This window comes from Mustela putorius, unplaced genomic scaffold (genome assembly GCF_011764305.1).
Source record: "Mustela putorius furo isolate JIRA1106 unplaced genomic scaffold, ASM1176430v1.1 tig00003869_pilon_pilon_pilon, whole genome shotgun sequence".
Classification (NCBI taxonomy): Eukaryota; Metazoa; Chordata; class Mammalia; order Carnivora; family Mustelidae; genus Mustela; species Mustela putorius.
The window spans coordinates 19,486,323-19,512,402 of record NW_025422021.1 but is presented as its reverse complement, the minus strand read 5'-3'; the positions used below and the strand labels follow the sequence as shown (position 1 = coordinate 19,512,402).

The 26,080-nt window shown below is 34.1% G+C and overlaps 1 protein-coding gene across 1 annotated transcript in view; it reads left to right on the top strand.

Moving 5' to 3' along the window:
- The window catches only part of PSMD14 (proteasome 26S subunit, non-ATPase 14), a 100,753-nt gene that overhangs the window by 43,926 nt on the left and 30,747 nt on the right, over nucleotides 1–26,080 (top strand). Inside the window, exons 4-7 of the mRNA XM_004743941.3 lie at nucleotides 12,604–12,675; nucleotides 12,891–13,010; nucleotides 16,631–16,701; nucleotides 17,700–17,850. Of these exons, the coding sequence (XP_004743998.1) occupies nucleotides 12,604–12,675; nucleotides 12,891–13,010; nucleotides 16,631–16,701; nucleotides 17,700–17,850 (414 nt within the window). The remainder of the gene's footprint in view (nucleotides 1–12,603; nucleotides 12,676–12,890; nucleotides 13,011–16,630; nucleotides 16,702–17,699; nucleotides 17,851–26,080) is intronic.

Below are 26,080 nucleotides of genomic sequence, written 5' to 3'. Positions count from 1 at the left end.
GCCACCCAGGTGTCCCATAAACATTTGTAGTTATCTTCTGGTTTCTGAAGTTTGACTAGCTGATCTATGAATGAGTCTTCTGTATAACAAAGGAAGTCAAGCATTGTGCTTGCTCCTTCCTCATTACTGTGGAGCAGAGTGAAAGTCACCCAGAATGGGAAACAGGTCAGTAGATCCCTGTTCTGGTGAGACAGATTTCATAGATGTCTAAAGTGATTGGTGCTTACAGCATGTGTCACACACACACCTTTAAGTAGGTAATAATTATTTTATTTTTTATTTTTATTTTTTTAATATCTTATTTATTTGACAGAGAGAGACCGCAAGAGGGGGAACACAAGCAGGGGGAGTGGGAGAGGAAGAACCAGGCCTCCCACCGAGCAGGGAGCCCTGGTCGGTGGGGCTTGGTCCCAGGACCCCGGGATCCTGATCTAAGCCAAAGGCAGACGCTCAATGACTGAGCCACCCAGGTGCCCCGGTAAAAATTATTTTCAAATGAGTATCTTAAAGAGAAATGTCACATTGGGCAATGTGCATTAGGCTTCCAGATCCTATATTACTTTGATCAGTTGTCTTTATAACCAGGTGATGTCATAAATGTCATCCTTACCCTCTCCCTTACTATTATGTAGCCTCACCCCACTACCTTTTCTCCCACTGAAATTTTTATATTCTCAAAATATTAGTTCCAGGGCAGCTACTTAGGTCTGCTGTATTGGAGGAGGTCAGTAGGCCTAGGGAAAGAAAATCAGTTTTCTTAGAAGAAAGAACTGAGTTTGTCAAAGACTTGGAGGAAGAGTGGGTGAGGTACAGAAAGGAATATAGAATTGGGTGTAGTATAATTTCTGTTTTTTTGATATCCATGAACCATTATATTGCCCATTATTATCTAAGACCTTGCTGACCAGGTTCCTCATAAGCATATTTTTAGTTATAATTACTCAGGAGCCCAGCTGTATTACAACATTGGGTGATATTATGTCTATATTGTCATGTTCGTAATTTTTTATTTATTTATCACAAGGTACATACTGTTAGGAATTAACACATTTTTCCCATGTTTAATTCTTACTCTGATACTATTTTCATTAAAGGAAATATTTTCAGGGTTATACAGATGAAAGATGTAGCATAGTATGTTAATTTTTTAATTGTAATATTTAGGATATTATTTATATAATTGAATTTTATTTAAAATGTCTGTAATGCTTAAAATATATAAGAATATTAGTATTTATAAATATGGCATTTTGAAAGCAGTGCATCATTATTTTGACATTTTCATTCTTATTTTTCTTTCCTTCTTTTTGTATTTTTTTTTTTTTTCTTAAGAATTAATGTGCCATCTGGAAACCTCTGAGATCATGCCATAAAAGGAATTTAGGCTTTTTGGCAACCAGTCATTAGGATATGCTGTGACTATCCACCTTATCAGAATAATAAAACATAATTAGAAAGGTGTTTAACTCATATATATTTCAAAACATTTTTAAATTGAGAATTCTTATATGGACATTATGGGAATAAAAAAAATTAATGTTGCCCTATCCCAAGGTTAAGATGATTAAGTATCATAGTTGGATCCTTAAACTGAAATGTAAATCAAAACCCTATGTGACTAAATGGTTCCAAGCTATTTCTAAACATTATATCCTATATCTTCTTTACAGTGTTAAAACAAGCAGATAGAACTAGTTCCTATGTTTTTCAGAAAGGAGAGTTGCAATATTACATTGCAATTAACTTGCTCTATTCTTCTCTTCTGAATAATATAGTCATTGAAACTGTCAGCCAAAGGACCTTTTTTTGGGAACATTTTTTTTTTAACTCTAAAAAGTAACAAGTTTTTTAAATTAATTGAGAGGAAACAGCTGAAATCATGCATTGAAGGGGTTAAATCGACATGAAAGAATTCATTTCCACTTTAATGACCTAGCCTTGCTGGGTTAGGACGATAGGGAGCATGCTTCTGACTTGTACTCCTATTGCCAATTAACACCTCCTATAACAGGTTGCCTCAGCTAGTCATTGAAGCTCAGGCAGTAGAAATAGTTTACATGCAGCTTGTTTTTCACACTAGTTGTTTAATACTCACAAAATTAAAGTATTAAAAGGTTGTTTCTTACCTTGCTGGATAGGAGATAAACAGTACCATGGTAGTTATTTGTAGTTATATGTTTGATTTTGTCTTTAGTTTTTTTTTTTTTTTTTTTTTTTTTTTCAGGGTATTTTAATTGCAGAAACTGAAGCTGGTAGTTTCATCAAATTTTTAAAAGTTCTTACAGAATTTATCAAATTTGGGTGGTACTGGATATCGTAAATTAAAACTTTTCTGTCAACTATTCCATATATGTTTAGGTTTTATTTTGTTTTTTAAAAATGTTGTCTCCTTTATTTGTTAATAAAATTTATTTTCTCTTTGTTGAAAAATACATGTCTTAAAGACCTTTAAAAAATAATTGTGTTGCAGGACCAAATATTTCCCTTTAAACAGCCATTATAAAAATAAAACCTGTGTAATATTTTAATCATAGAACAACTTTTTAACAAATTTTGAAATGTTTTATGTTGTTTGCCAAGATAACTTTATACTTTTAGATAGTTTTATTGTGTTGCAGTTCAGTGATACTATTTATTTTACATTTCTTTTAAATGACACTTTGGTTCATGTTTAATCAGCAGGTATTTTAATAACATAATAAAATTGGCTAAATAATTGATACCAGTTCACACTAAGAGAAAGGTGGAGTAATATAACTAATAGTGTTAACAAATTTGTTAAAAGGCCTGAGTAGGTAACACTTAGAGGCGTTTTATCCTGTTATAATGGCAAATGCCTTTTTTTTAACACTTAGTCAACAAGGGCTGCCCAAGTAAAAGTCACAGCTTTTTATGCTGGATAAGGTTTTAACCTTCTAAATGGGGGTGGGATGTGGGGAACCATGTCTCATTTAAGTTAACCACACTTAAAATTTATGGATCTGGATGTTAATTTCTGTTTTACTAAACATGGCAGATCAAAACTTATTGTACAGAGATAAGCTTAATGCCTTTATGGAGTCAGAATAGGTATTATAACACCAATTGGGTAGATTTTCATGGTTTATATAAAGGTTGGTTGCACTGCTTGTGCCTTTGGCTCACCAGTTTACCCCACAGTTCTGTTAAGTAGCTGATTTTATTGAGCTTAAAAGTGTGGATTTTTCTTTCTTTTTACAATAAACTCATTTTTGAAGGACCAACTTATGTAAGTGATTTTAAAGTTGACTATTGAATATTGAGAAGTTATGTAGCAGATGTGATTACTGTATTTTTATAAAGGGTTATATGCAAATATTTTAGTTACACATTTTTTACAGCAATATATAACTAAATCATTCCAATTTTTAAATTGTAACATTAATTTAAAATTTTAACAATATAAAGTTACAGAACATTTAGTTTAGTTTAGTTTTTTAAGTGAACTGCCACCAGTGTGGGGCTCAAACTTATGAAGATTGAGATCTGAAGATGAGATTGAAGATCAAGAGTTGCATCTGTACTTAACCTGTTAACAGTGATATGTGTGTTTCTGTTTTATAGTGGCATTGTGTGAAATATAGGTCAGTTTTCTTTAGTTTTTTATTTTAGCTTTTGCTTAATGCCATATTAGTTGTACCTTCAGGTGCAACTAATAATTTGGTTTTATTGCTTGTTTGTTTTTTTAAGATTTTATTCATTTATATGAAAGAGGGGGAGAGCAAGTGAGAGCACGAGCAGGGGGGAGAAGGGGACTTACCACTGAACAGGGAGCCCAACCACAGGGATTGATTTCTGGACTCTGGAGTCCTGACCTGAGCCAAAGACAGATGTTCAACCAGCTGAGCCACCCAGGAACCCTCTAATAGTTGTTTTTAAAGGACCTTGAAATTTAAGTTACATCTTGTTCAGTCCTTACAAAAAATGGTGATAGTAGAATCGTTGTTACAAGGTCAGTAGAGAACTTGATAGTTTACGCACTATATAAGCTGGTAACTTTAGAACTATGCTTTTTGATTAAGCGCCAGAAAGTAACTATTTTCTTCATTATTTTTTATAGTAGTAATAGCCAAGTGTAAAAATTCAAAAATATTTGGGTCCAAGTTTTCATTTGGTTTAATCATTGTGTAGTTTTTCATTTTAGTTTACCCAACATTTAGCTTAGTTTCTTAAACATAGTAAGTTCTCAAAAAGTGAAAAATGATTGAAGTAAATTCTATGCATTTATTCAGATGTTTTTCATTATATAAATGGGACATGTATAATCTGTTGATGTTTGTGATCACCACATGTCCATTTTACACCACATGTAAACATAGCCTGACAATGGCTACCTTAGGTCTAAAAAACCTTTGGATCAGTTTCTGTTTGTGAAATCACTTTGTTAAAGTGATAGGGTTGTGTATATGAGGCATGAGGGCTTGCATATATGAGGCATGAGGGCAGGGCTAGTTAAAGGGACTTGGAGACTTTCAGTGGGTAAGTAATAAAAACCATCATGTCTGCTTTGCTGGAAAGTGTCTCACAGTTCTGGGATTCTCATTACTACCTCAATACCCTGACTACTCCTACTCCATACATTCCCCCTTCTTGATTTCTCTAAATACTTTGTTTTTCTTGAGTTACTTGAAATAGAGCTATATCTGTGTCTTTGCCTAGGCTATAGCCATCTAACCCCTGAAGTATCTTGAGATGTCAGCATAAGGAACTTTTCTTTTTAAAAAATTTTTATTGAAGTATAATGAACAAAGAGTGTTTATATTAGTTTCAGGTGTACAATATAATGAATCAACAGTTATTTACATTTTTCAGTGGTAACCAAAATAAGTATACTTTTCATTCCTTTTATCTATTTCACCCATCCCCTCTCTGGCAGCCACCATTTGTTTTATTTAAGAGTCTGATTTGTTTCTTCCTTTTTTTTTTTTTTTTCATTTCTTTTGTTAAATTCCACATATGACTGAAATCATATGGTATTTATCTTTCAGAGAAAGGAACATTCAACAGTATTCTTTATTGGTTGTTATTTCATTCCTTAATTTATTTGCATTATTAAAAGAAGCATCATGAACATTCTGGTTCATACAAACATCTCTGCTTATTTACTTAAATAATTTCTAGATGTACAAAAGTAGGGTCAGAAAGTTTGCAGTTGTGAGACTCTTGATACTGCTCAGTTGCTTTTCTGATAGATTAAACCTGTTCACATTCTCACTAACAGTGCTCAGAGTGTTTCTTTTATAATACCCTCTCCAAAATTAGGCATTGTAAAGCTTGTGTGATAGAAAACAACAACAACGTCTTAATGTGTTAATTGGCATTTCTTAATTAAAGAAGGTCAACTAGTGAGGTTGAACATTTTCATATTTATTTCATCATGTATTTATGTAATTACTTGCTTTATATTTTTTGCCCATGTTTCCATTACAATTTTAGTATTTTGTTAATTTATATATTGACTTTGTGTCATAAATGGGGCAAATTTTTTTCAGGTTTTTAAGAAAAATTTTTAATATTCAGAAATTAATGCCTGAGTATTTTATTCTTTTTAATGTTACTATAAATGTAATTGCTTTTGCAATTACTTTTTCTTTTTCTTTCTTTCTTTTTTTTTTTTTTTTCTCCATAAGTGGGCTCCACACCCAACGTGGGGCTTAAATTCATGACCCTGAGATCGGGAGTCCCATGTTCTATTGACTGAGCCAGCCAGATGCCCTGCTTTTGTAATTTCTTTTTCAGATTGTTCAGTTGCTCACAACAGACATGCAACTGATTTTTGTGTTGACTTTATAGCCTGCTCTTTTGCTAAATTTGTTTATTAGTTACAGTAGTTTATGTGTAATCTTTAGAGTTTTCTACATGTAAGAGCATTTTGCCTGCAGAGACAATTTTACTCCTTCCTTTCCAGTTTGGGTGCATTCTACCCCTTTTTATTGCCTAATTGCTTTGGCTAGAACTTCCAATACTAAATTGAATAGAAGAGATGAAAGCAGACATACTTGCCTACTTCCTCATTTTAGAGGAAACGCTTTTTGTTTATAGTAAACATAGAATGTTGTGATCACTGTGGGCTTTCACATATGGCTTTTGTTTATTTTATTTATTTTTTTAAAGACTTATTTATTTTAAGTAAGTAAGGGTAGGAAGAGAGTGTGAGCAGTATAGAGGGAGAGAGAGAATCTCAAGGAGACTCCTTGCTGAGCATGGAGCCAGACAGGGGGCTTGATCTCATGACCCTGAGGTCATGACCTGAGCTGCAATCAAGAGTCAACCAACTGAGCCACCCATGGACTCCTAGATATAGCTTTTATTATGTTGAGGTAGTTTCCTTTTACCCCTAGTTTTTCCAGTGTTTTTATTATGAAAGGGTGTTGAATTTGGTTAGATGCTGCTGCTTCATCAGTTGAAATGATCATGTGGGTTTTTTTCCCTTCATTCTGTTGATGGGGTGTATTACATTGTTATCAGTTTTCATATGTTGAACCATCCTTGCATTTCTGTAATAAATTCCCCTTGGTCATGTGTAAAATAATTCTTTCCATATGCTGCTGAGTTTTGTTTTCTAGTAGTTTGTAGAGATTTTTTGCACCAGTGTTTGTAAGAAATATTGGTGTGCAGTTTTTTGCACTTTGTCTGGCCTTGGCATCAGGGTAATACTGGCCTCATAGAATGAATCAGTAAGTTTCACCAATATTTTTAGCCAAGTTTTGCTATAATTTGATTTTTTCATAAATGTAAATTATTAATCTGTCTGGATGGTGATGTAATGTGATATGGAGAAACACATTTAGTTTTAAATGTTTTCTGTATTAAACATTTAAAAACTAGAGTATGTTCAATTTTATGGTGATAACTTTGTAATCTACTGAAAGAAAACTTTCTGGAACAATATAATAAGTATCAAGACATAAATAACCTGAATTTATTAATATCACTGAAAAACTTATAATGATCAGTTCCAAGGTCAGCTTTAGAGCCATATTTAATATTGAACTCTCCCAAATTTTTAAGACAGATAATTCAGTATATACAGTTGATCATTGAACAACACAGGTTTGAACTACCTGGGTCCATTTATACACAGATTTTTAAAAATAAATACAGTATGGTACTGTAAATGTATTTTCTCCTAATGATTTTCTTAATAACCTTTTCTTTACTATAAAACTACAGTATATAATCCATACAAAATACAGAATATTTTAATTATTTAAATTAACTTGTTATCAGTAAGGCTTCTATCCAACAGTGGGCTTTTAGTAGTAGTACTATTAAGTTTTGAGGGAGTCAAAAGTTATATGTGGGTTTTTGACTGTGTGGGTGGTTAGTGCTCCAATCCCTGTGTTGTTCAAAGGATAGCTGTATTATTACTAGAGCACAGAAAAGTATAAACTTTCACAATTATTTTTAAATCTAGCATAATGATTAAAGTCGACAAATTTAACATAAGAGAGAAAATGCCAGGCCAGTCTCACTTGTAAAAAGGGAAACAAAAACCATTTAAAAAGAAAAAAAAGTAAATCATGTCAACAGTTTATCCCAGGTGTAGAAAGGTGATTTAATACTGGGAAATCTGTTACTATAATGTATCACTGGATGAAGGCAAGGTGGGTAAACATAGTAGCCATTATGGCTGTGTTTACAAAAAGAAAATACAGGTATGTCATTGACTGATAATTTTACCTTTTATTTTGTTTTAATTTTTATTTGTAATCAGTTTATACACGAATTTCCATTTAAATCTATTATGAGAGGCTTTTAACGAGGCACTTTAATTCATTTATATTTTTCCATTACCAGTATATTTGATCTTACCTTATATTTGCTGTTTTTGTTCTCTTCCCGTCTTGGTTCCCTACTGGTGTGTGTTTGTTTTTTGTTTTTTTAATTATCAATGTTGTATTTGCTTTTTTTCCTCCAGTGATTTTGTAAGGCGACATTCAATTTGAATGCTTATTGTGATGATTTTTAGGTTGTTCAGAAGACTTTTTAAGGGGTGCCTGAGTGGCTCAGTCCATTAAGCATCTGCCTTTGGCTCAGGTCATAATTCCAGTATCCTGGGATGGAGGCCCTCATCGAATTCCCTGCTCAGTGGGAAGCCTGCTTCTCCTCCCCACTCACCCTGCTTATGTTCCCTCTCTTGCTATGTCTCTATAGAATAAATAATAAAACTTAAAAAAAAAAAAAAAGACTTTAAACCGTATTTCTGTAATAGTCAAAATTAGCACTTAAGAGTTCTTTTTTTTTTCCCCTCCTGTATATAAAATAGAGAATTTTGTTTACTTTATTTCTTTCCCCTGCCCTGTACTGTTATTTGGACAATATCTGTGGTTTTGAACCCTGTTTATTTGTATTATTTAGATGTATATCTGTTTTAAACTGCTTTCAATAATCTTAGCAGATGGCTTTTCCATTTTTCAGGTTTTAATTTTGATTTGTGGGGGCACAACTGGTTGATTTATTCAAGAAGTTCTTTGAAGGAGGATACATGGAATCATATTTTCCGAGTCCTTGTGTACTTAGTAACATGTTTGTAGGCCTTCAGACATTTTTTAAATTGAGGATAATATTTCTGACTCAGGGTTTCTCTCTTAAAACTTGGAAACTTTCTTTCATTGTTTTCTGCCATTTAATGTTGCAAAGAAATCCCAAGTCAACCTGAGTTGCATTTTTTTCACCAGGTTAGTTTTTCTACTTTCATATTTTTAGGAATTTAGCTTTATCCTTGTAATCAAGATTTACCCAGAGTGCCTGGGTAAAGTATCCAAATCTTGATTTTGGCTCAAGTCATGATCTCAGGGGTGTGAGATCTAGGCTGGTGTCAGACTCCGAGCTAAGCATGGAGCCTGCTTAAGATTCTCTCTCTTTAAAAAAAAAAAAAAAAAAAAAGATTCTCTCTCTTCTGGGGTACCTGGGTGGCCCAGTGATTTAAGCCTCTGCCTTTGGCACGGGCCTGAGTCATGATCTCAGGGTTCTGGGATCGTGCTCTGCTTCCAGCTCTCTGCTCGGTGGGGAGCCTGCTTTCCTCTCTCTGCCTGCTGCTCTGCCCACTTGTGATCTCTCTCTCTCTCTGTCAAATAAATAAATAAAACTAAATTTTCCATCTTCCCCTCCCCCCAATCTTAAAAAAAATGCCCAAGAATTTTCAAGGTGTAATACTTTCTTCACTGATTATTGCCTGATGTTTAGTGATCTGAAAGTTGAAAAAAAATTGTTTTCATTTGGGAAAATTTTCTTCAGCTTTACCTTTACTTATTGATTCTATTATTTTGTCCATAGGAACAACTATTTCTTAGCTTATAGCTCCTTTGTCCTCTAGTATCTTTGTATTTTTAGTAATTTTTATCTCTTCACTCTACATTCTGAGACATCATCTTTGTGTTCTGTATCAGTGACTTAAACCTGTCATAATGTTATTTTTACTCTTGTTTCCTCCAATGTGATTTTAGTTCTTAATTATTTTTCATCTTTTCATCTTGGTCTGTCCTTGAACTATTTCAACATTAGGAAAGTTTATATTGTACTGATGCCAAATATTTCTGAAATTTTGTTTATGAATCCTATTTTCAGATTTCTTTCTTCCCTTTGAATCATCAGGATGCTATTGCTCAGGAGCATTTGCCAAAGGACAATGTAGGTACATTGTCCATAGCCCAAAACATTTTTCCTAACTTTGGTTAGGTTAACTGTAGTTGCCAGGGTCTTTAATGGAATTTTCTTCTTCTTTGCCTGGTTATATGATATTCTGGACAGGTAAGCATTTGAAAACTGATAGTCTCAAATATGCACAACTACCAGAGGTCCTTAACGTCTGTCCTGTAGACAGTATTTTACACAGGTTACTCTTTTTGTTTTTATTTCTTTAAAGAATGCAGTTCAGGGGCACCTGGCTGGCTCTGTCAGATGAGCATGTGATTCTTGGTCTCTTGATCTTAGGGTTGTGAGTTTGAACCCCATATTGGGTGTAGAGATTACTTAAAAAGAAAGAAAGAAAGTGCTCTTCACCGCTACAAACTCTTCTCTACATCTTGCCAAGTTTTTTTCTGAGAAATTTAGTCTCTGACTAGATAAAGAAACAAAATAGTAATGGAGTGAGAGGAGCAACAGGAAATATCACTGGCTGTTTTCTCAAAAAACAGCACCCATCCAGTAGAGAATAGCTGCATGGTTTTCTCTTAGTATGGTTCTAAACCAGAAGAAAACAGTGAAAGAGGAGGTAATGATCTTTTATATCCACTTACATATGGCTTGTTCTCTCATAGAGTAACTGATGGGTATTTTTCATTTCTGTTCCATTGGCTAGTAGTACTTCAATTTATTCATTTCTTTTTTATTATTTATTTTTTTGGGGGGGCAATACTTACTAAGTTCTTGCTGTGTGCCAAGCACTTTGCTAGGTACTGGTTATATGTTGAACAAAACAGACTTGTTCTTCTTTAATTGGTGGCAGGGGTATTTTCTGGACTTTGTCAGTAATACATTTTTGCTGATGGTTTGATGTTTTAGTTCCCTGTTGCTTTTTTTAGTATTTTCTGGCAAGTTAAGAAGGGGCAGTATTAAAAATGAAAGAAAGAGGGCGCCTGGGTGGCTCAGTGGGTTGAGCCGCTGCCTTCGGCTCAGGTCATGATCCCAGGGTCCTGGGATCGAGTCCTGTATTGGGCTCTCTGCTCAGCGGGGAGCCTGCTTCCCTCTCTTTCTCTCTGCCTGCCTCTCTGCCTACTTGTGATCTGTCTGTCAAATAAACAAATAAAATCTTTAAAAAAAAATGAAAGAAAGAAAGACTTTATTAATAACTAGTCTAGATGCCAGTTTAAATTCTTTCTCCATATGAAATTTTTAAGTTGCTCTGGATTCAGGAAATAACCTCTATGAATAAATACAGTGTTCATTATCCTGATTTAAAGTAGTACTTCCCCAAAACCTCTTATCACAGCTAACTTACTACTGTCCTCACCTTTTTCTTAAACTTTACTTTCTTAGTTAGATGGATAAAATTATCATACCAACAAAATTATCATGTTTTAGGGTTCCCTGGGTGGCTCAGTTGGTTGAGCAGCGATGCTGATGCTGACAATTGACTTTGGCCCAGGTCATGATATCAGGGTCCTGTGATCAAACCCCCTGTGGGACTCTGTGCTCAGTGGGGAGTCTGCTTGAGGATTCTTTCCCTCTTCTATCCTCCCACCCCAGCTTGCTCGTGCATGAGCTCCCTCCACTCTCTCTCTCTCACTCAAATAAATAAAACTTTGAGATTCATCTCTATTTAAAGATAAGCAAAAAGCTGCATTAGGCAATAATAAATGAAGAATTGCTTTTGGTTTTTAAATTTATTATCTGACATTTATTATTAAAAAGAAAATTAGACATTTGATTTTTCTTAACCCTTTGTACATAAGGAAACAATTTCTGTAAGAAAAAAAAAGAAATAATTTTGTATTCTTGTGTTTAGAGAGAACTTATTGTGGAACTTTTTATATTTAATGCTTCCAGCAAATATTATGAATTTTTAAACAAAAAATTTAAAAAATTTTAAAAATCACAGAATTTAGCATATAAATAGGAAGAAGCACAAAATACATATAGACTTACTTACACATCTGAAATGTAGTAAATAAAGTGATTGATTAATTTTAGTAAGTAAACCTTTAAAAACAAGATAGAATGTTGATTTATACTTTGGATAACTAACATTTGCTTTGTAATTTGTAATAGAGTTATTGTCAAGAAAAGGGAACTTTGAGCAAAACAGAACCTGGCAATTATAGGACACATCTTATTTTAATTTCCCAACTGTCAAGTATGGAAAAACAAGAAAGCTTTCTGTGTACGGAATTACATGTATAAGACTGTAGTCATCTTGAGGGTAAGGTCCCTATGTAAAATACCTTGTGCCTCTGAACGTTACAGTCAAAAGAGGCTTGTGCTTTTGATGAGGGAAAATATAATGTCTCCCTTAACCTTTCTAAGATAGATAGTAACATTTGTTTTAAAGGCGGTAGTCAGAATTTAAAAGTATTTTCATGTTGGCTACACCAGTCAGCAGCCAGTTTGTTCACCCCTGGTGCACCTGTGTTAAATTTGTTGTATTGCTGGCGGGGAGGGCGGGGGAAGCAAATTTATAGGCAAAGTGCATAGTATGTTGTTCACAGCTCTTTCACCTAGGGATTAAAAATTGTTTGCTCCCTCCCCCCAACTATATCTACGCATCTGCCTAGATCCCATAGCCCTAAAGTGTGTGCTGTCTGTAGCTGAAAATCAGTCTCAGATTGAGAAGAAGAAACGTGTCTAATTGGTGCTTTGTAGTTATTTTGTAGCAGAGGTAGATTAGCATTGCTGAAAGATTAAGCTTTATGTCCATTGGACACTTGCCTGAGCACTAAGTTTGATTTGTTTTCCACAGGTTTGATGCTTATAAAGTTGTTTTATTTGTGTTGTACCTGAATAAAAGGATATTTAAGAAGAAAAGGATACTTGATGGGTTTTCCCAAAACTCTTAAATTAAAACAGTCAAGTTTATATAACATATAACTTGAATTTTAAATTCATAAATTGTGTGTTTATAATAATTGATATGCTTTTTTCTAGGGGCCACCTACAGATGCTCCTGCAGTGGACACGGCAGAACAAGTCTATATTTCTTCCCTCGCACTGTTAAAAGTAAGTATTGAATAGAGATACTTGCTTTACAGAACTCTGTTGCTTTCACTTTTACTTGGGAATATTTATTATGTTAACCCTCAAACTTAAGTCATTGCTCTAGGTGCATTTGTAAAATAGGAGTGTTTTATTTCCAATGAAACAAACTTAGGTTATTAAAAAAAAAAAAAAAAGTACCAAGGATCTTAAAGCTTAACCTATCTTGCTCTTTACAGATGTTAAAGCATGGTCGGGCTGGAGTTCCCATGGAAGTTATGGGTCTGATGCTTGGAGAATTTGTTGATGATTACACCGTCAGAGTGATTGATGTGTTTGCTATGCCACAGTCAGGAACAGTGAGTACTTTTTATGGTTGCCTGCTGTAAGTAAATGTGTTTCATTTCTCTTTCCTTTTTCTATGCAAAATAATTTTGATCACATTATATTTTCTTTTCCTGATAGGAAGAATCCATCATAAGATTAATGATAGAAATTTATACCCTGTATGGAATTAAATCATTCATCTTTTAAATGCATCATGAGTTCCCTTTAGATCCACAAACTGAGTGATGCTACCATTAAATCCCTTAACTCATAACTTTCAGCTTTAACTAGTATAGAATACCAGACTTAAAAGTTCGTTACCCTAAACTAGTAGGGTATTAATTTGAACACTCCATTCAGAAGATTTTAAAGACCCTCTTAATTAGACTTTTAATTCACATATGTTATCTAGTCCTCATGTTTTATTCCTTTTGATTTGAAATATGATCCCCCAATTTTTGTTGGTGATAAATGACTTTAAGCTTTTCATATTCAAATGTTAAGTTTAAAGAAACCAAAAACTTGTGGTAAATTTTAGTTCTTTAGCCCAGGCTGGTAATTTCTTCAGAGAGGAAGTATACTACATACAAATTTTGGAAGTCATCAACTTTACCTGTGTAGAATGCATTATTCTTTCTGGAGGGTTTTTGTTTTGTTTTGCTGTTTTGTTCAGTGCATTGGACTTGTGTAAAAAAGTGTGCATTTAGAGCTAAAGAAAATGGCCAAAAAACCCGTCTGCTTTTCTTACAAAAAGCTACACACATATCCTTCTCATCTTTTTACCTAGAAAAATGTGTACTGTTCTGATGGTTGTTTTTTCTGTAACATGCAACATTTCTCTTACTGAGCTTTAGAAAATAACTGGATTAAGGAAATTGTCGTAAAGCTATTTGCTTGTTTGCTTTGTTTGAGGCTCTTAACGGTATACCTCAATAAAATAGATAATAGAGTAAAACAAGTTATATATATATATGTATATGTATATTTTTAAAGATTTTATTTATGTATTTATTTGACAGAGAGACACAGCGAGAGAGGAGACATAAGCAAGGGGAGTGGAAGAGGGAGAAGCAGGCTTCCTGCCTAGCAGGGGAGCCAGACATGGGGTTTGATCCCAGGACCCTGGGATCATGACCTGAGCTGAAGACAGATGCTTAATGACTGAGCCACACAGGCAACCCTATGTTTTTATTATTTATTTATATACAGAGAGAGTACATGCTGAGAGGTGCAATGTAGAGGGGGAGGGAAAAAATCCTAAGCAGACTCCATGCTTGGCAGAGCCTTATGTGGGGCTCGATCTCATGACCCTGAGACAGTGACCTGAGCTGAGATCAAGAGTCAGCCACTTAACCGACTCAGCCACCTAGGTGCCCAGGCATTTTAAGTTTTTATTTATTGTTGTTTATTTGAGAGAGAGAGCGAGAGCACGAATGCATGTGAGTTAGGGGAAGGGTAGAAGGAAGGGGGGAGAGGGAATTTCAAGCAGACTTCCCATTGAGTGTGGAGCCCAGTGTGGGGCTTGATCCCAGGACCCATGGGAATATGACTTGAGCCTAAATCATGAGTTGGATGCTTAACTCACTGAGCTACCCAGGTGCCCCATTTTTTAAAGGTTTATTTATTTATTATTATTTATTTCATAGAGAGAAAGAGAGGACCCAGCATTTTAAATAGAGTAGTTACTACAGATTACAGTGTATTTCTAAATAATGCAAAATATAGACAAATATGCAAATTTTTCTCCAAATGGACTAGTTTGTTGAGGTAAACTAATTTAGATCTGCTGATTTTGTTCACCTGGCTATCCATTGTATTTATTTTGTACATTTGGTTATAGGGAAGTATTCTGTGTGTTAACTAAAGATTTAGATTTATCTAAAGTAAGGCTATTTTTATATCTTAGGCTATTTTTTTTTTTTAAGATTTTATTTATTTATTTGACAGAGAGAAATTACAAGTACACTGAGAGGCAGGCAGAGAGAGAGAGAGAGAAGGAAGCAGGCTCCCTGCTGAGCAGAGAGCCCGATGCGGGACTCGATCCCAGGACCCTGAGATCATGACCTGAGCCGAAGGTAGTGGCTTAACCCACTGAGCCACCCAGGCGCCCCTATCTTAGGCTATTTTTACCTATTTTTATCTTTTATCTTTCATATCAGAATATGAAAAACATAATAAAGTTAACTAGTATTTCTGTTACCTTTGGTCCTTATCAATTACAATAAGGAGTTCTTAAACTTTGTTAACATTATATCCTTGTAAATACTTGTTTGACAGTATGAAGTAGAAGATTTTGATCTTTGTGTTCATTCTGTGTAGTAGAGTAGAAGAGTTTCTTCTGGCCTGAATCAGCTTTCTATAAAGATGTGTGTTTCTGTCTCATTCTTGTGGGATTTTTTTTTTTTTAAAACACCCTTTAAAAATGTAAAAAACCTATAGGCAACAGATTGTATACCCCTGTTCTTGAGGATGCTTTCTCAGTTGGAATTCAGTTATTGTTTGTTTTGGTGGGAAAGAAGTGCTTATGTTAACTGGTTTATTGGGCTAGATTAGAATTAAATCCCTGATATTAGAAGAAAGCCTTGTAGAGCTAATATGGCAGTGATTTATCATTGGAGAGATGACATTAATGCCTTTAATTCTTCCATGTTCTAGGGTTTTTTGGTTGAACTAGCAAGGTAATGCAGTATTTTTAAAAGAGTTGGTTATATATTGTCTCTAATGGGGAATGGGGAGGTGGGAGTAGAGAGAGAGAAAAAAAAAATTTTTTTTTTTTAAGATTTTAATTTATTTATTTGAGAAAGAGGGAGAGAGAGAAGCAGACTCTTCGCTGATCCAGGAGCCCATTCTGGGACTCTTGGATTATGACCTGAGCCGAAGTAAAAAGCTTAGCCAACTGAGCCACCCAGATGCCTGGGAGAGAGAGCATCTTAAGCAGGCTCCACACCCAGTGTGAGCCAATGTGGGGCTCAATCTTACTACCTGAGATCATGACCTGAGCCAAAATTGAGAATAGTTCTAACTGAGGCACTAAACTTCCTCCCCTCCCAACCCACCCACCAATAAAACAAGCAAAAGTTACTCTGGGAAATTCAGAAATTATTTTCCTTCTTTGAAGTATTTCTGTTACTGAGGAAAAAGAAGACTTCAGGTTGTTGATTATTGTAGTAGCTGAATAGTTAACAAAACTTTGGATAGGATGGAAGGGACATAGTGCTTGTCAGGTATCAGAGAAGGCATTTGAAAGTATGCTTGCCAAGGTAGATCTAACCAAAAATAGTTGGTTCAGTTATTTGGTATTTCTGGTAGTAGTAGATGTGTATGTGTGCTCACACGCATGTGCACATATGAGTAGCCATGGCCGGCCGTAAGTTCTTAAAGGATCCCCAAAACTGTCTTAACTCATTAGCTAACAGCAGTTAGCTAATTTTAAACTTTGGTGGTTTTAGAAGTTTCATTAAAGTGTGGTTTATAATTGATGGAAACGGGAATCAATTATCAATATCTAAACCTAAAAAATTACTTTGGTATCCCAAAATAATATGTGTAGGGGATTTGGAGGTAGCTCTTTGTTCATGTAGAGTGAATAAATGTTTGTGGGTCTTTTTTCAGAGTTCTGAAAGCCAATTATGTTTCTTTCTGTCTAAACCAGGGTGTCAGTGTGGAGGCAGTTGATCCAGTGTTCCAAGCCAAAATGTTAGATATGTTGAAGCAGACAGGAAGGTAAGTATTTTAACTGATTATATAAAGGAATAATGGGAAGTATTTTTAGACATGTAGTTCAAAATCTTGGTGTTTATGAATATCATACCTAGGAAAAAAAGTCATGTAGTTAATGTAAAAAGTATTACTTGCAGTGCTATGTGTCACCTACCCAGCTAGTATCTCTTTCTTCTAGAATCAAAGAAATTTGCCAATGAGAAAACTGCCTCATGTTAAAATTCTCAACCATCATATACTAAGCTTGGCCTGTAGCTTCCCTGTTTAGCATATGGAGTTACTGTCTAGTCACGTACAATTGAAAGAGCTTGTATGTTCCGCGTATTGGAACTGAATAAGATTCTGAATATTTAATTATATTAAGCCTATGATTTTTAAATTTTAAATTTTAAAGATTTTTAAAGTAGAATTCAAATATTCTTCAAGTTTTCCCCCCCAGATTAAATCTCAATAGTTGTCATTCTCTTGCTCAAATTCTTCTACTGTGGAAGAAACTTCAAAATTAATGTTAGCAAAAGGCTCAGCAGCTGAGCAGAACAGTGCAAATTGGTTTTTGACTGAGTTCCTAGTTCTACTGCTGGTTTAATTGATATTTAATCCTTTCACAACAGTGGATCCTGGTGTCCATTGTTAAAATTGTACTCTGCATGGAAAATCCAACTCCCAGACCTAAGGAGTTAAAGAGTAGATATTTACTTGAATGCTGAAAGGGTAAAACTGGCTCAGAGAAAGTGTGGTAACAAGGTGAAAAACTGAAAGCCTTATCTACCACTGCTAATGTGCGTCTCTTAATGATAGCACTCCTTTGTCATGCTTACTCATTTCCATGTTTTCTGGATAATATGGTGTATGATTTCAGTGTTTCTAATGGTGCTTTTTTCACACCTGTGTGTTTTTCATCTCTTCCTAATTTATACCCTGTTAGTGTGTTGTTTCTTTTCCTATCATAAATGTGTATTACTTGTTCTGTTCTGAACCGCCGAATGCCCTCTTTGTTTCAGGCCTGAGATGGTTGTTGGTTGGTATCACAGTCACCCTGGCTTTGGTTGTTGGCTTTCTGGTGTGGATATCAACACTCAGCAGAGCTTTGAAGCCTTGTCGGAGAGAGCTGTGGCAGTGGTTGTGGATCCCATTCAGAGTGTAAAAGGAAAGGTAGAGTAGATTCTGTCTTTATTAGCATCTGCTGCCACATTCTGTTTACAAATACATTAAATTAAAATTTCTTTTGTTTAAAGCAGGATTCTTACACACAAAAAACCCCTGTCTGGGTACTTTAAAAAACAAACAAAAAACCTGTACAAGTTGAAAAATGTGTCATCTTAATATTATTAGCAATATAACTACTTAGAGATTTGTTTCTACTTTAATCAGGTATTGTCTAATCATAAATGTTTATTTTTAAATTTGTATTTCATAGGTTTAGGAATGTTCAACCTTACTAAAAGCCTACTGTACACATTTTATTAGTATTTTAATAAACATTGTTCTACCTTCCTTTATTTTAGAATGGTGAATTTGGGATTGGCACATTTTATGTATCTAGTTAAGGACACTCTGTTTTGCAGACTTTGTGCAGGACATATTCTGGAATTGGATGTTGCGAATATTTTAGACAATGAAAACTTGACCTAAACACTTAGTATCAGCCATTCGCATTTTTGGAGTGAGGACACAGATGAATGATTAAATATGCTAAATGATTATGAAAAGAGATTAACTTGCAAAGCATATTGGGTTATAGTTGTTCTTTGTTGAAATCTTTTGTTCTTGTTTAGTTCTTTTTTTTTTTCTCCCTTCGTTCGTTCTCTCTCTTTCTTTCTTTTTTTTATTTCTTTCTTTCTAGCCCCATATGCCATTTTCCTATTTCCTGCCTCATGACAGCAGGGAGCAGCTCTATTATCACCTTCACAGAGCTGTCTGCAAATGTGAGAGGCAATTCGATTTTGCTCAACCACAGGGAGAGTGGATTAGAAAAACTACAGAACATAGAGAAATTGGCTAGGTGGTTACTGCTTTAAAATACTGCTGAGGTGTCTTGTTTGAGCATGTACTTCCATTGTAGTGTAGAATAATTGTTAAAAAAAAAAAATCACAATACATTTATGGAATCCTTTTTATGCAGCTTTTACAAATAATTTTTAGAGCACTTAAAAATAAATATTAGCTTGCTATCTAACAGACCTGGAGTTTGCTAGTATTGCGGATTACATTTACATCTGCTCACCAGCTCAAACAAACTAAATATGGCTGTTAAACATGGAGTTTTTATCTGTCATGATTTGAAGTTGAACACTTTCTGACATCATATTATTATGATGAATAAAAATTGAGGTCTTCTCTAAATCATGATCCTATTACATGTGATTTAGCTTTTCAGAGGTGGAATCTAGCCACAAAAACAATAATAGAAACCGATACACTAGACTATTCAAAGTGGATTACTTCTGATGTTTGTGTATACCTATATTTCAATTTACTTTTTTTAACTAAGTATATTATTACTTAACTGTACAGATAAAAAGAGTGGAAAATCCTTGACTTTTATTAGTTTTATGAATTATAGTACAGTATAATACTTCTTAAATCTAATTCCTGATAATTAAGATACCTTTTTAATAACTCAAATTAACTCATTTAAGTAATAATTAACATTTTAGAAATATAAGTTATCTGATTAAGTCTCTCTACCACAATATTTACAAAAAATAATTGAAGCTTAATGTTAAATGTAATTAGAATTCTAATTTGCAGTATCAGTGTATCTGACTTTTTATACTTGACTTGTGATGGTGGCCACTTTGAATAGGAAAATATAAACTTAAATACAACGAAAGAAGACATTCTCAAAACAAAATAAATATGTATTTTTAGCCATCTTCTTTATAGCATCTTAAAGGACAGTTTTATATTATATAACTGGAATTTGCTTTATTTCTAATTAAACATAATTCATGTTAAAAGAATGAATTTTAAAAATACACTTGTGTGACATGACTTGTCATCTGGTAAAATGTAGTTATTTTTTCAAAATAACCTATCTAAAATTACTTGATAAAATCATAGGTATCACTGTCTAGATTTATAGTCATGAGAAAATAGTTCTGAAATATTTAGTATACATACCTATCACTGATGATACACATCACTTCTTGTACCTAGCGTGTAGATTCACACAATTTCATGACCTGAATTAAGGATTCAATTCTTTCTCAGTAATGTAACTTCATCTATAGGATGTCTGAGTTTGGTTATAATTTATGGTTCTTTTAGTGTCAGGACCTCCCAGAACTATGAGCCAAATGAAATGCTAGTAAACCCATGGCCAAAGTTTTCTAGTTAAAATATTAAACACAAGAATATAAGCTTATGAAAATGAGGAATAGCGTGGGATTCTCCCTCTCCCTCTCCCTTCTCTGCATGTGATTTATCAAAGCTGTCAAAATATTTAGTAAGACAATGATTAGATCAGGAGTTAAAATGACAATCTATATGTAAATTATTGAAGTTGAGACTGTTCACTTAATACCTCTTTACTGTAAATTTTATATTTTCATTTTTATAAATCCCTATATTATCTATTTTTGAGTGATTAGGTAAGCACTGAATCTTTGTTATCTCATTAATTCATGATGTTTGATTTCCTTTTATAGCGAATTGATTGTATTTTTATGGAATTATTGCTGTGTGCCAGGTATTGTGTGATAAATATTTCAAGTTGTCTCATGTATTCTTTAGAAATTCCGGAGATCCCATTATTACTCCATTTTGTCAGTGAAAAGATTAAAAAAATTAGGGTCAAAGAGATTATTTTGCCCAAAATTATAGCATTATTAAGCAGCAAAACAAGGATATAAATCAGGTCTATAAAATTTCAGAGCTCAAGCTGTTCTGCTGACTCTTTAATAGTAGACAGTTAGGAACTATGTAACTAGAGGAACTCAGGATTGGCAAATGAGTATTAGAGGTCATTGCAAGACTTTTTCTTACCTTATATGGATAGATATCACTCCCTTCAGTGTAAGTCACGATAAGGGGCTATGTATTTTATCTAAGTTCTCAATAGTACACTGTACTATTTATAGTAGTTACTACATATTAAATGATTTTCCTCATACAGTGTTTGTTGATTTTTATTTTAAAAAGCAGTTTAGACAGACTCATTCCTCTCAGCTTTTGCAACATCCCTAGGACCAAAATTGAGACCTACATAAATAATTAAATATACTATATAATGAAGAATCCATAGCCCTCTGTATATTATGTAATCCTGTAAATGTTTAAAAATGTTAAAGGTGGAAAATAATAACATGTATAATTTAAATGGAGAGTAGGTATATAGAAGTTAGTGATGTGCTTAACTCTAAACTTTAGTGAATAGTTTTTAAAATTCTGTTTTAGTTTATTTGTAAAATGTATATATTCAGATATTTTAAGCTTCAGTTCTCAAGTAGTAAAGTAGCAGCCTCTTACTTAAAAGTTTTGTTATCTTATATATTCAGCCCACAACTAGACTTGATCCAGCAGCAGATTTAGAAGTTAACTTAGCTTATATATCATTATACTTCCTTAGGACAAAAAGAATGATGACTTTGTGCAAAGTTATAAAACTACCATGCAACTATTACTACTTTTGAAAACCTGTTTTCTTATCATAATTTCTGTCAGTAAAATGTTTATATGTTATCTGCTAACTGATAACAATCTTTGTTTGTTCTCTATTTTGAAAACATTAAAAGAAAATAAACCACTAATAACCCTTTAGTCCATATAAATCTTCACACTGGCTGAATTTTCTTGAGAAGCTTTTATTCAATCTGATCAGAAATAACTTAGCTGCAGGTATTTCTTAAGTACATATAATGTGCCTGTGTGCCAATGATTCTGGTATATAAAGTAGATGAAAACAACAGTCTTGGTCATTTTGAGAAGATAAGTCATATACATTTAGTGTATGGCAGGTAACATACATCTAGTGAGCCAGATAACATTCTGCCAATTATGTGCTGATAATCCTACATTGCATACTGATAGAATACAAATTACACTGATACTGCTTTGTTTCTATAACTAAGTATTAAATTGGTTGCTAGAGAGAGAACTAATGCAACAAATACTTATTCAGAACCTTGTATGTGCCAATATACAATAAAGTAGTACTTGTTTAGCAATCATAGTAAATGCAAATTAGAAGAAGAAAAATTGGTATGACTGCACGAAGTGAGTGACGCTTGAACTGAGCTTTGATAGGTGGGCAGGACATCATTCCCACAAGAGACATTTGTCTTTCTGGAGAAGAATGTAGAAATAATTCTGTTCCAGGTGGTATCCTTATTTACCTCTTTGTTCATGCTTTTCTCACAGATATATTAGAATGTAAAATGAATAGTTTTTGGTGATGTTATTGTTGTCTTTATTCAATATTTCATTTTTTAAAAAGGGGGCTTTGAAAAGTAAATGCAAATGTAGGAGGAAAGAATTAGAGAATGAATATTATGAGCATTTACCTATTATTTTTCAGAGATTTATAAGGTTTTCTTTTTCAGCGTAGGGGGGCGGGGCAAGTATTTTACTTATCCAAAAGTTTTGTATTAGAAGTGGAGATTTTAAACTACTCAAAAATAGTTTTGTCTTAGCTTTTTCTTCTTACTGTGGAAAATATGTATCATAATGGCAGGGCATAGAGTAATGAAGAGCACAAGCTTTGTTACCAGGGCTTCAGTCGAATCCCATTTTTATCTCTCTCTCTTCTTTATGGTATGACTTTGAGCAAGTTATCTAATCTTTTTTTTTTTAATATTTTATTTAATTTTATTGGACAGAGAGAGAGACCACAAGAAGGCAGAGAGAGGGGGGGAAGCAGGCTCCCGCTGAGCAGAGAGCCAGATGCGGGGTTTGATCCCAGGACCCTGAGATCATGACCTGGGCCAAAGGCAGAGGCTTAACCCACTGAGCCACCCAGGAGCCCAGAGCAAGTTATCTAATCTTGAGCTTCAGTTTTGTCATCTATTAAATCAGGGCTTTTAGTACCCATCTCCTAGTATTATGAAGTAATATGTTATGATTAGAATGTGCATGCTTTATAGGAGATATGCAATAAATGACATTTTATTCTCAAGATTAAATTAATTGCTACTTAAATAGATTAACAACTAGCTTATTTTAAAATATAAGATATGAATATTTCTGAGAATTTTTTTTAAGGAACAAGTCTGTAACTGTGTTGCTCACTTTAAGAAGGTAAGGGTAAGGGCGCCTGGGCAGCTCAGTGGGTTAATAAGCCTCTGCCTTCAGCTCCAGTCGGTTGGTCGTGATCTCAGGGTCCTGGGGTTGAGCCCCAGGCTCTCTGCTCAGCGGGGAGCCTGCTTACCCCCTCTCTCTGCCTGCCTGCCTCTTTGCCTGCTTGTGATCTCTATCTGTCAAATAAATAAATAAAGTCTTAAAAAAAAAAAGGTAAGGGTAATAACTACAAAAGAAATGAAAACTTGCTTGCCCTTGTGTTTTGCACCTCCTAATTTAAGAAGACTCTTTTGAGTCAGCTGATTTTTTTATTGAGCACTTACTATTTTTCTGACATATTTCTCTAGGACATGCTGATGGAGACAAAAAATAAATGCATTCAGATTCTGGCCTTTGAAATGATTAATGTCTCCCATCCAAGTACTAACCAGGCCTGACCCTACTTAGCTTCTGAGATCAGACAAGATTAAGTGCATTCAGGGTGGTGTAGCCATAGGCTGAAGATAGTGAAAGATATTTAGAATACCTGTTATTCATAAGATTTTCTTTTGATCAATATCCCATAAGGGTCAGTTAGGGCTTGATAGTCCTACTCTCAGATTGTATACACACACACACACACCTTTTCTTCATCTAGTTTTCCAGATTGCAAGAGAAAAATAGAAAATAGGACACATAAAAATTCTATTTCCACTCCTAATATAGCTCTGTGAGCATACCCATCCAACACTTGGAACAAGTTTAGTTACTATATTATCTTTTGTTTGCTTCCTGTTTTACACTCTTATTATCAGAAATTGTCAGCTAGGAATGTTAAAGCAATTTTATGTTTGAAGTTCTAAGAAACATAAATCTTATACAGAACTAACACTTCTTAGTATAGTTCTTTTAATTTATAGTTTCTGTGTTTAATTTATAGTTTAAAGATTCTGTTTTAATAACATAGTCTTTGAGCTACTTTATTATTGTTTAGTACTTGCTATGTATTTTGAGTGATAGAAATCTGTTTCAAATTAATTCAAATTAAGCTGTTTTAGTAAAGATAAAGGAAAATCTTTAAAAGTCTTCCCATTATCTATAAGAAAATTATTTATTGACTTTTTTTCTTTCCCCAGTCTAATGATGGGGATGATGCTTGGTCATTCACCAGATCCTTACTGTTGACTACTGTGTCACAGGCATACACTGTAGACATAAAGAACAAGATCTACTCCCTGTTAATGCCAGTATTGTACCAGAAAATGCAAACCATGACTTTATATAGGCCTTTCCATAGCCTATATATTTTAATAAGTTTAATATGTTCTTATCGTTGTAATTTCCTAAAGAAGTTAAGATTGATTATGAAGCTAGATATTCTTGTAGGTCTTAGTTCATTCCTCAGCGATTATTCTTAGATGACTAGTAAGCTGATTAATAGATACCCACTGCCACTTTTTATATTCCAAATTGCTTTACTGGATGAGTTTTTGTTCTAAATTAAACACAGATCAGTGCTTTCTGGTGTTTGGGTTTTTCAGTTCAGTGTGCCATGGGAGAGTATTTTATGAATTCAGAACAGATCAGTGATAAAGAAATGGAAAGTGTGTGTTTTGTAAACCTAGTGATTAGATTTTTATAGAAAACACATGCCCTCCCCCCTTTTTTTGAAGGAAAAATAAACATGAATGGTCAAACTTTATATAAAATGCTCTCTTTGGATATCTTGATTTCAAATAGATACTTATTCTGTACCATATTGTGTGCCAGGTATTCTGCTGGGGAATGGATATATGATGGCGAGTAAGATACAAACATTGCTGTCAAGTAACTGAATCTAATAGTACTCTTTTCTTGCTTTTGTGTTAGGAGAAAGTGTTGTATCAAATAGCTTGGTGATGAAGAGTACTAGCTTTGGCATGCTGTGTATGTACAAATCATAGTGGTATCACTTTGCTTGTTGTGTCATCTCATTTAATTTTTCCATGTTCTCTGAACCTCCATTTTCTCATCCATAAATTGTGAACATTAATACCTACCTCTCAGTATTTCAGAGCTTACACAAGGTGATTTCTGTGCAATAATTAATAAGCTCAATAAAAGTATAAAAGTGATACACAACCAAGTATTAACTCTTACATATTTTTCTTGCAAAAATGACCTTGCCTAGTGAGAGATGGTGGTTTGCATTTTTCTTAAAGATGATGTTAAAGCACAAGCAATGTATGTAAATCCTTTATTCCCCTTCCATCTGCCTTACCACCTTGTTAATTGTTAACATGGTTGAGCTCTAACTTGTAGTCTCTAAAGCTTTTTATTTCTTTCCTTTCGGGCAACTATCAAGAAGCATACCAACTGTATTGCTTTAGTTTTTATACCAGAAAGGAATCTGAAGTCACTTGTTCATTTTATAGAGGTTGGGTGGGTAGCCACCAGATAGAATTGGTATTCTAAGTTGGTATCAGACCAGTGACTCAGAGGTGATAGTCTCTTGTAGCTCATAAATAGTCTAGTTCAGTTTTTAAGTTTAGTGTGTATTTGTCATGGTCTAGAAATATCTGTTATGCAGGAGTGTCAGGATTCTAGGGATATTGTGACTTTTTAAAAGATAATATTTGGTATAACTGTATACTTAAAAAAATTATTATTTTTTTAAAGATTTATTTATGTGGGAGAGGGAGAGTGCTCGAGCAGGGGGAGAAGCAAAGGGAGAGGGAGAAACAGATCTCCACGAGCCGGGAGCCTGACTCGGGGCTTGATCCTAGGACCTGGAGATCATGACCTGAGCCAAAGGCAGATGCTCAACCATCTGAGCCACCCAGGCACCCCTAAAAAAAACTTTAATTAGGAATTTTTCTAAGGAAATAGATGTCTTTAAATGTTTCTCCCTAATTTTCCTTTCTTTTTAAAATATTTTCTTTAAAAAAAAATATGTTCTTTATTTAAGTAGTCTCAATCCCCATTGTGGGACTTGAACTCATGACCCCACGATTAAGAGTTGCATGGTCTTTCAACTGAGCCCTAATTTTCTATTGATGCTTTTCATATGTCAAGTGTCTATGGATACCACATTTATAATTCTGATTTAGTTTTGGGAGTACTTCTTTTCTAATTTTAACACTCTGTCGCACTAGCAGTACTCTGTTGACTAGGTCAGTTGCGGTGC